We start from the raw sequence: 10,369 nt of genomic DNA on the forward strand, positions 1-10,369 counted from the left end.
CTTCTTAAACGTGAAATCCGAGGCAGTGATTGGTCCATGCCGTGGGTTTTGTAACGACATCATCCAGGATCAGCTTTGCGGCACAGCAAAGTGTGGTAAATGAACTCTACGACTGACACTTAAGATTTYCTCTGACACTTCCCTTAAAGTCAGAGTGAGATGCCTGATAAGTGAAATTCAGGCTCAGCTTTTAGCTAAGAATTTTTTTTACACTTAAGTCCATTCTTAACAGCATTCTGAAGAGTAATTCTAAGAAGTTTGATAAATATGGGCCCTGTTCTTACTAGGGCTGCACAATWTCAGGAAAACCTGTGGTTTATCAATGAAACAACAAACTGCATGCATACAGTTTAATGACTTTTAAACATCTACCTCATTAAACATTTTCTGATGCTCTAAATACTGAAAAACCTCCATACTATCAATTTTTTAAAATAAATACTAAAAACATCTGAAAATAGATAAATGGATTTAAACTAAAAGTTAACAAATTAAAATCCAACCGCAAATTCTTTCTGTGCAGTTGTCCAACAAGTGGTTCTGATTTGATGGTGTCAACTTTATTTCTCAGACTGATGCTGACAAAATGCATTAATGTAAACAGAGTTAAACATTTATTGCAGTTGATGCAGTTTTTTGCGATATGCCTATTGCACAGGCTGTTTTTGCGATGATGATATATTGTTGATCTATTGTGCAGCCCTAGTTCTTCCTGTATGCAGACCGCCTGATCTGTCAGGGGGGCTTCCTTCAAGTGTTGCACAAAYAGCAGCTTAGAGTTGAGGTTGAGAACTGGACTGGCACGTTAGCAACTTCCTGTGTAAATTCAGTGAAACTTAGATCCTCTTGAATCGACGAGAAGAGCCTGAATTATAAATGATAATGTGCTGCGAGAGAGTTGGAAGATGAGATTTCTGTAAATCTGTGTCATCTGTGTATGTGTGCACGTGGCAGACCCTCTCCTCCGCCCTCCAGGAAAAGCAATCTGCAGTGTCTCAGGTAGGTGAGGAGCTCCGGTGTCCTGTTTAAAAGCAAGGTTCACTTTCCTCATCTCCTCTGCAAATTAGTGACGCGACCTTACCTCTCCGTTCGCACCGAAGCTCCCTCACTTCATAATAGTGCGCAGATGTGTGAAACGAGTGGCGCGCAAACAAAAAGCACCTTTTGTGCTGCAAAATAATATTACTTAACCTCCTCGCGCTGTAATCAAATAAAGGCGAGTCTCAGGTTGGAAGTGCAAGGAGTGGTTGGAACATAATTCACCTCTATTAAACTATGAATCATCCCATCAAAACAGATCATTTTCACTCTTTTCTCTTGGGTTTTAAATAGGGGTAATGTATTTGTGCAGTTTTATTTCCTGCTATTTTTATCTTGAACTGAAGAATAAATCTAATTTAAAGGGGACATATCATGCAAAATCCAACTTTTTAGCTGCTAAACCCATTTTGTTGTGGACTTGGAGTCTGTAGGAGTGCAGAAAAGTTAAATTTATTTTCTCCCAGTGCTGCAAAGATATCTTTATGTTCTGTTTGGGTCGTACTTTTCAACTCGTTCATTCAACTATTACATCACAGTATTTGCGAGGGAACTTCTAAATAAGGTCTGGACTTACCAACTACTATTTGGTGGTCTTCATTGTCCTCAGGCTCTGGGTCAAACTCTGACTCTAACATGTAAGGCTGGATGGACAAGTCTTCTGTTGTTGACATCTTTTAATTCATTTGCAAATAAAAAGTTTCTGTGCAGCTATTTAGTCGTAAACCCCTCTATGAAGCTACAACAGGTTGGTCTGGAAGCTAGACAGGGGTGGGGTGTGAAGCGTCTCATTTGGATTTAAAGAGACAGCCTCAAAATATGTTGATCTGAGACGCGGCTCAGAAAATGGGTGAAAGAGGGGCTTGTGGAGTTACAATAAGGAGGAATTCAGATGAAACCATTGCAGTTCCACTTCATATAGAAAGATTTAAATCAGGATACGTCTCCTTTAAGACTCATTCTTCATGTCACTGAGGAGTTTGGAGTTTCAGATTATAGAGAATTTGTTTAAATTCATGAATCATGATGAATCATTTTCAAGTAAGACGTCTGAATTGATCAACAGCATTTGTTCATGTTGCTGACAGACGAGCGAGCCATAAAAAAAAAATGTAGAAGAATGAAGAAAGAGAGAGAAGCGTACCAGGTGAGGGCGGCTGGATCTTGACCTGCTTCCTGTTGTCCACTTCGGTCACGCTGCTGCCACTGTTGCTGTCTGCRGGCGGCTCCTCTCCTCTCTCCATCTTACACTCGTAGGCGAACAGGAACTGGATGTACTGCTTCTTCAGCGTGCTGGCCGAGCTGCTGGACGTGCCGACGTTCAGGGTGCCGGAGAGCTCGCGCCACTTCTTGTTCTTATTCACCTGAAGCACACACACACACACACAGAGAATCCAGAATGAGATTATAGCATCAGTCACCTGACCCCTGTCGTTTTTAGCTTCTGTGAGGATTTTATGACACTTTTAGCTATATTTTTGGTGCTTTTATCTAATGTTTTGCTACTTTTGGCTTTAATAACTCATCTTTTTCAGCAACTTTCAACAACCCCATTCAAAACTCAGTGTTTTCACAGGAAACACAATTTTTCGAGTTTTCATTTTGTGGTTGGAATATAAAGGCAAAACAGAATTAAGCTACATTAAAAGCTTAACATTAAAAAGTTAATTTTTTTTACTAGCAACCTACTTTTATTCTTGAGCACTTTTTGTCTGGTTTGAAGCTCTACTTTCAGGGAGAAAAACTTCTACACATTTCAGAAAACAATTTTTCTTTAAGGGTGGAATCGATTCATACAAATATATAAATATGTTTTMTTTTTTTTTTTTGCTGTGAAATAAATGGACCTACTCGCACCTTTGGGGTGAAAACGCCGCCCCGCACACGACCCAGGGTTTATTGAACTACAACTCCCTGCAGCTCAGTAGATAAAAATCTTGTGTGAAGTCCATGTGGAGCCACAGGAGCGCTCGTGCTTTTCTCTGTACCGTTGTCCACTTGGAAGACTATATTTAAAACTTTTTCCCTTTTTATAAAAAAAACACGTGAGCTCAGATCTGAGAGTAGGCTGTTCAGAATTAATTTATGTACCTCTTTCTTTCGAGTACATCTCTTAACATTTACAAGTGCGCCACATGCCATTTAGCCAGAGAGCACGCTGCTGGAGAATACTAAAAAAAGCATGTTGAAATGATAAAAGGGAGGTGACTCTGCTACACAAGAAGTAAATTAGTTGCTATTTTAAGGACTGCGCCGTGTCTTTTACATCTACTTCGACCCTTGTTCTCCGTGCGTTACCATCGCGAGGCCTCCTATCTCCCGAACAGCCATGTAGAGCCTCCACAGGTCCAGTGGTTTCTTGCCCATGGTTGGAAGCTGAGAAACAGGGGTGCCCCGCTCCTCCATGAAGGTCAGGTAGCGCTCCACCCAAGCTCGTCTCTCGGGCTCAGCTCCCAGCTCGTACAGCCGGCTGACTCGCTCGCCGCCGCCGACGGAGGAGTTTGGGTTGACTTTCTGTTGAGGACAGATGATTAAAAAAAAACGCTGAGTCGTAGAGGAGAGAGGTAGTAGTAACACAATATGCAGTTTTTTTCCCTCCCTGTTGCTGCTACAACAACCCACTCACCCAGTCATTAAAAATTCATCTGTTATTTATACAGCGTGAACGGCCAAATGACTGAGGAAAAAATAAACACGTCTTCAGAGCATTTTGTTCAGAGCACGGCTCGTGTTTCAGCACATTTACACGCCTTTAAATTCAAACTGGTGACCAAAGGTTAACCCTAAACAATGTTTGGCTTTAATTCAGGTTCAGAACACAATTTAGATCAGAGAAACACTTTGGATCAAGGGTTTACACGCATAATAAAAGTTTTATGTAAAACTATTATTTTCTGTATTTATCCAGGAGAAAAGCATCACACAAACAAACCCAGTTTCTGGTTCTTACAGGGCTGGAGGGGGTCTTGAGAGGCCAAGGTGGGCTGCTGATGCTGTCGCTGTCATCGCCGTGGTATGAAGAGAGGCTGGCGGGGCTGGGGGAGAGCGGGGAGGGCATGGGCAGGGTGCCGCCCGGAGTGGCCGGCTGGGACACGCTGCTGCTGTTGTTGTTCATGTAGCTGTCCTGAAGCTGCTGAAATGACATCAGAGACATTTCAGTTTGGAGAAATATTTCATTTTATTTATACTCTGCTGCTGCTACTGCTGCTCACCACTATGTACTGCATATAATGCACGTAAAACACTGCTTTTAAAACATAATGCACGTAAAACACTGCATTTAAAACATAATGCAGCAGAAAACACTGCATTTAAAACATAATGCAACAGAAAACAGTGCTGTGCCAGAGATCTGAAAAACACCAGTGTTAGCAAAATATAAAAATATGTAAAACTTAAAAATGTAAACTAAACACAGTTCAGAAAACACTTTAAATGTTTGAAATTAGCTTCTTTATTGATCTTTAAAAATATACGACTTTGATGCTTGAGACTCATTTTAAAGTTTGGAAAATGGGGGAATTTATAGATGATATTTTCCAACTTTAAATTTAAGATATTTGTAGTTTATTCTTTACTATTTTTATGTCTGAAACTATGAATGCTGTCTGGCTGAGCTAAATTCTCAAATCCTTACAATATTTGATTTAGCTCATTAATAAAAATTTCTCTGTCATTTTACTAAAAAATGAGCATTTGAATTTCAACATTAACTAATAAAATCAGTTATTTCCAGTATTAATTTGTCGTTTTTGTACCATTTTCAGTGAATGCAAGTTATACATTTCAGTTTTAACTCTTTTTAAGAAGAAAACTAGGCTGTCCAAGACTTTATGYTAAAAGCTGATCATAAATAACTTCCTCAGTGATTTTTATATCTATATTTTTATAAAGTATGTTACGCAACAGCTTCTTATATCTCAGCATGAGCATGCGGGTTTTCATTATGTGTGAGTACAGCTTTTAATAAGAATGCTCACAGTAGTTGTTACTGTGAATTAGAGCAGATTGTGTTGAAGGAACGTATCAATTTGTCTGAATAGGAGATTTAACATAAATGCAAATCAAACTGATATAAACTCCACTTTGTGTGAATCGCTCTGTGCTCATAAACATCAGTGTGTGTGAACGTGTGTGTGTGTGTGTGTAAGAAGCAGCAAAAGAGGGAACAACAGCTTGACAAGTGCTTCTAGTCTGTGTGCAGAATGCTCATGTCAGCAAAACCTTATCTTTCTGGGCCTCTCCGTGGCTGTCTCTGTGTCTGAATCTCTAACTCGTTTTCTCTTTCTTGGCAGACAGATCATCTCTTTGGGGAGCACTGGGGGTCTTTCTGGCTGCTCGGGCTGCCTTAAATAATTCAAAAGGCCCTACTACCGTAATCAGCAAAAGAAAAGACAGGGATTTGGAGGGAAAAGCCGTGTAGTGGTTGTGATGGAGGCGTGAGTACATGTGTGTGTGCAGAAACAAAGGGGAGGGGAGGGGGGGGGGAAGTGCAAAGAGCAGAGTTTTGTTGTTGCTGAGCTACTATAGTAGGTCAAAATGAGAAGTCAGCATTGTTTGTGAGACGCGTAAACGAGGTACAGAGGAAGAGCTGTGCACGTTGTGGAACTCAGTCGCAGAGTGTCTTCATGTGCACAATATGTTCTGTGTGTCTGCGTTGCGTTGCGCTGCGCTGCAGAAGCCAAGCCCTCTGTTTTCTCTTTCTGTCTTCACTGCAGCTCGAGCTGCTGAAACATCAGCAGGCAGAGAGGGCTGCGGGCGAGCACGAAGCCGGAGAAACATTAAGAGCGGTAAATTGCTAAACAAATCATTAAATATGGGGAGAAAACAGCAGACACAGGCAGATCAGATCTGACTTCATTCATGTAGATAAAAAAATTTAAAAAATGGGCGAGAATTTCTCCAAGGATTGAATTTCACCTGCGGCCTTTCACCCCAGAGATTCAGACAAAGACGATCTTATGTTGACAGAGTTTTAATTGATTTGTTCAAACCTTAAAAACAGCATGTGGTGCAACCATGTAATGCTAAAAGATGTCACAGAGTTTGTGTTTTTGAAAGACTCGTCAACCACCACATTCATTTTAACTCAATATCTGTAAAGCTGATGGAGCTATGGCCATTTCTGTGACCTCTAACGTTAGCCGTGACGTGGAATAACCCCAGACATTTGTCAGCTGTCAAAAAACATCCGATACTTTATATTTCATAACCTGTTTGAGAGATTTTATGATACTTTTTAGAAGTTTCATAAAATCTCTCAAACAGTTTATGAAATATTTTGCTAACAGTCGGACAGAACTGCTTCTAAACTCGGTATCTAATGTCAAAATTGTAAACAGATTTGATGCAAGCTGTTAGCTCTTAGAATAGTTATTGTGCATCAGTGTCAGCTGTACTAAATGTTTGATCAATATCTTTAAAATTGACAGATTTATTGCCATTTATGTTTTTTTTAGGTCAGCTGGCTGTGGCAGCCATCTTGAATCAGGTTAACTCCAAAAGGTAACTAGCTGTAAATAAACATCGAACGAAAACTTTGTGTGAGTTTCATTAAAATTCATCCAATGGTTCATGAGATATTTCACTAACAGACACACACGCACTGGCATAAATACTACCAGCTGCTTTTTGTGTTGCACAATAAATAACGAGGTAGCAAAAGATGGTACCTTTGGTTTGTGTGGCTCGTTGTTGTTGCTGCCATCGTCTTTGACGTCTAACTTTAGTTTTCCATCCGGGCTCATTACGCCATCTCCTGAGAGTCCTGACAGGGGAAAAATAAAAAATAAAAATTACAAAATCCATTCGTGCAATATTTTTGCAAAAGTTTCACACAGAATAAGATTTTTGTCTTAAGCTGAAAATTAAAATCATTCAGCATGTTTTGAGTAAAGTGAAACAAATTGGAGTTGTACATTTAAAACATATGCATTCAGAGCAGCACAGACGTAAACATTCACCTTTTTAACCATCTAAATCCCGAGTGCTTTCATTGTTTGAGAGAAAACCTGTGCAACATTGAGATGTACAGCTTTATTGAAAAAAAGTCACAACATTTCTCTGCTGAGATATTTTCTTTCTGCTCTCTCAAGGTCTCTTTATGACCGTCCGACTGTTCGTCTCAAACGCAGCGTTGAAAACATCGCCTTCGTGAAAGACGGACACAAAGAACTCCAATTAAAGCAAACTGAGCTGCTGTAGTCTCATAGMTTTGTAGGAAACATCTACACTTTCACAAATTCAAAAAGATGATGAAATAACCGATTAGCATTGAAAAGAACCTGGCAGCTGACATTATGCTTCCATTTGAAGAATTCAAATCCTACTTTTCACAGTGTCACCTGCATATTTCTTTAGAACAAATAAAGTGTCCTTAATGCAAGGCTAGGCTTAAGGTTGGCCTTTTTTTATTCTTCTGTTGTGTGCTGAAGTTAAATATGAAAAATAAAGACTTTTCATCCTTTTGACAATATAGTTGGCAATTTCTTTTTATGTTGAGCATTTTGGACTTCAGATCTTAGTTTCCTTTGTCAGTGGGACTTGCAATTTTCTTTGATGTAAAATTCTGCTAATATGGGCTTAAAACACATGAAATAATAATAAAAAATAATAATACTCCATAAATGAAAATATTAGCTATCAGCATTGAAAAGGAATTTTCCTCTCTTAGCAAAAAGTAGTACATGCAGTTTTATTTAAGTGTACTAATTTTAAACTAAAAACTAACTAACTAAATAATAATAATAATAATAATAATAATAAAAGAGTATACTTCCAGTTTACTTTTTTTGCACTTATCTGAGATATACTTAACCAAGTTTATCTTTCACTATACTTGGCTTTTAATAAAGGTGTACTAAAAGTTAAAGTATACTTAGTCTATTCTAATGCTTAAACATTAAGCCAAGATAAACTTTAGTAGTACACTGAAAGTACAGATACTGTACTGTACTGTTGTCCTCCATCCATATTTTCAGTTCCAGGCTGAGTCATTTCTACCTTCTCCTCTCTGTCAACGCTCTCTGGTTTCATTTAAAAGAGRCGATCATCAGATATTGTCCAAGATTAACCTTCAGGGTGGATATAGCTCGCTCACACCGGTGACTTATCCACATCAGCATTTACCCAGAATGCTTTGTGTAAAATAAAATGGCTCCGTCCGTGTTAAAATATAAAATTTACAAAACTAAACAMCCTACAGTATTTTTACWGTKTTTATTTTACAGTTAAAATATATGTTTATCAAATAAAGTCTAATGTTACAACTAATCAGGGYTCCCTTTAAACAGCTCTGCTGGTTTGCATTAGTTCGGTACCTGAAGGAGGGATGTTGTAGGCCGGAGCTTGTCCGTTCCCTGTGGCTGAACTGTTGTTGCTCGTTGACTGACTGTAGGAGACGGTGCTCCCCTGGTTGATGCCGAGGCCTTGGTAGRTTCCCTGCCTAACACACACAGAGCAGAACAATGTTATCAGATCTATGAGACATGAATGAAGTTAGAGCCACCATGTAACGACAGACTGTGGAGAGAAGCTGGTAACAGTGAAAGCTGCAGAAGAACAGAAGTCATAATGACAGAGATGATTGTTGGCAGTCTGTCGCTGCCATCCTCTCTTACTTATTCTGAAGGAAAAAACAAATAAAAAAAGAAGCATGTACTTCATGAAAGCCACGCTAAAAAGACACAGCACATCCCTGATCAAACAAACAGCTCTTCTAAATAATTCAGGATAAGCACATAGCATCTAAAATCAAAAACAAACAAGTAATAAAAAAAAAACTTTTCTTCTTTTTTTCTTCTACTAATCCCACCTCCCTCTCTCTTCCCTCTCGTCCTCCCTCTTCTTATCCCACAAGTCATAATTTAACTAATTAAGGTGTGCTTTTGGAGAAGATCTTGTTATTTGTTGCCATGGTGGCGGCGGAAATCAATGCCGCTCGCTCAGCCTCCCTTCTCCATCTCTGGCAGCTCATCACATGGTGTTGCAAGTGACATCAGAGGGGGCTTATCTGCAACCTGCTGAATACTAGCCATCCGTGTGTGTTTGTGTGTGTATATGTGCTTGTTTTGACTACAGAGTGAGGACCATATGCGCCATAGTTACTATCAAAGGACCTCTTCAATGTCCTCGCTTTCTTTGCAGCTCTGCTGTGCTTTAGTTAAGTTTAGAGGTATGGTGTGAACTAAGTTTTGGTTCAGGTTAGTGTTAACTATAGACAAGTAATGGTTAGTTTTAAGGAAAATGTCTGATTTAGGCATAAATAGTTACAAAAATGAATGGAAGTCAATACAATGTCCTCAGTTTGATTCAAATACAAGGACGTGTGTGTGAGACTAAAAGCAGAGTATAGCTTTGCATGGCAGACAGGCCAAGCCTATGACATGAAAGCTGAAAGGTAACACCATGTTTGGAACCATTAGGTCCATCTTCTAATGATTACCACCAGGACAACCGTGGGAGAAATCAAAAGGTACAAAATGGAAAAATAAAAGGTCTGACACAATAATACAGTCAGGAAATAAAAGGATGCAAAGTGACTGTGTGTTAAAGGAATAAATGAAGGAGGCAGAACATGTCAGGACACAGAGGGGGATGCTGAGCCGTTTGTGTGATATACACGTCAGTCAATACCGGCCTAACTGGCATCAGTCTTTCCTTTTCCACACATCATATAATACCACGTGTTGGAAGCGATGCACATAGCCTGAGAGGAGGGATCGGCTTGGTAAACCTCCCCATAATCTCATCTCACAGATGTAATTAGTCATAGAGCACGGCTGATGATACATATGTAATCCCTCTATGGGGGCTGAGGTGCACGGGGGAGCGCCACGGTGAAGAAACACAAAATCCACGCTTATCTGTCCCCATTTCCCGTCAAAGAACGGGGGGAAATATAGACTCCTTCAATGCTGCCTACGTGTTCCCTAAAAAGTCCCTGCATGAGTCAAGAGGCAGAAATAAATTCACTTTTTGATCGTGGCACCTTTTTAACTGAGTCAGAAATGGGTTCTGCATGCAGACACAAAGAGTACCATCAGAAGAAACTTGTCCATACTGTAAAAAATAACAACAATAATAAGAACGTCCCTCACCCCTCATCCACCTTAAGCAACAGACGCACAAACTCTCATGTGAATACAGAAAAATCCAAATCAACAACAGCATCGGTTGGTGTTTTTCGACTGTGGCGCTCTCCCATTATGACTAATTCATGTCATAAAAAAGCCCATTAGAAAGCACTTGATGGAGGCGCTGCACAGCGTTTAATCACACTTAATATATGCATGTGCCGCTATCAGGGCTATGGGGGTGGGAGGAGTGGGGG

At 39.7% G+C, this 10,369-nt stretch overlaps 1 protein-coding gene across 1 annotated transcript in view; it reads right to left on the reverse strand.

The window, feature by feature from the left end:
- Window positions 1-482: 482 nt before the first annotated feature.
- The window catches only part of LOC106533560 (AT-rich interactive domain-containing protein 1B), a gene marked incomplete at its 5' end in the record, with an annotated part of 68,850 nt that continues 58,963 nt past the window's right edge, over window positions 483-10,369 (reverse strand). The window contains 5 exon segments of the mRNA XM_014029914.1: window positions 483-2,402; window positions 3,337-3,552; window positions 3,989-4,171; window positions 6,711-6,805; window positions 8,358-8,482. Coding sequence (XP_013885368.1) covers window positions 2,112-2,402; window positions 3,337-3,552; window positions 3,989-4,171; window positions 6,711-6,805; window positions 8,358-8,482 — 910 coding nt within the window. The 3' untranslated portion in view covers window positions 483-2,111.

Source organism: Austrofundulus limnaeus, unplaced genomic scaffold, assembly GCF_001266775.1.
Source record: "Austrofundulus limnaeus strain Quisiro unplaced genomic scaffold, Austrofundulus_limnaeus-1.0 Scaffold972, whole genome shotgun sequence".
NCBI classification, from domain to species: domain Eukaryota; kingdom Metazoa; phylum Chordata; class Actinopteri; order Cyprinodontiformes; family Rivulidae; genus Austrofundulus; species Austrofundulus limnaeus.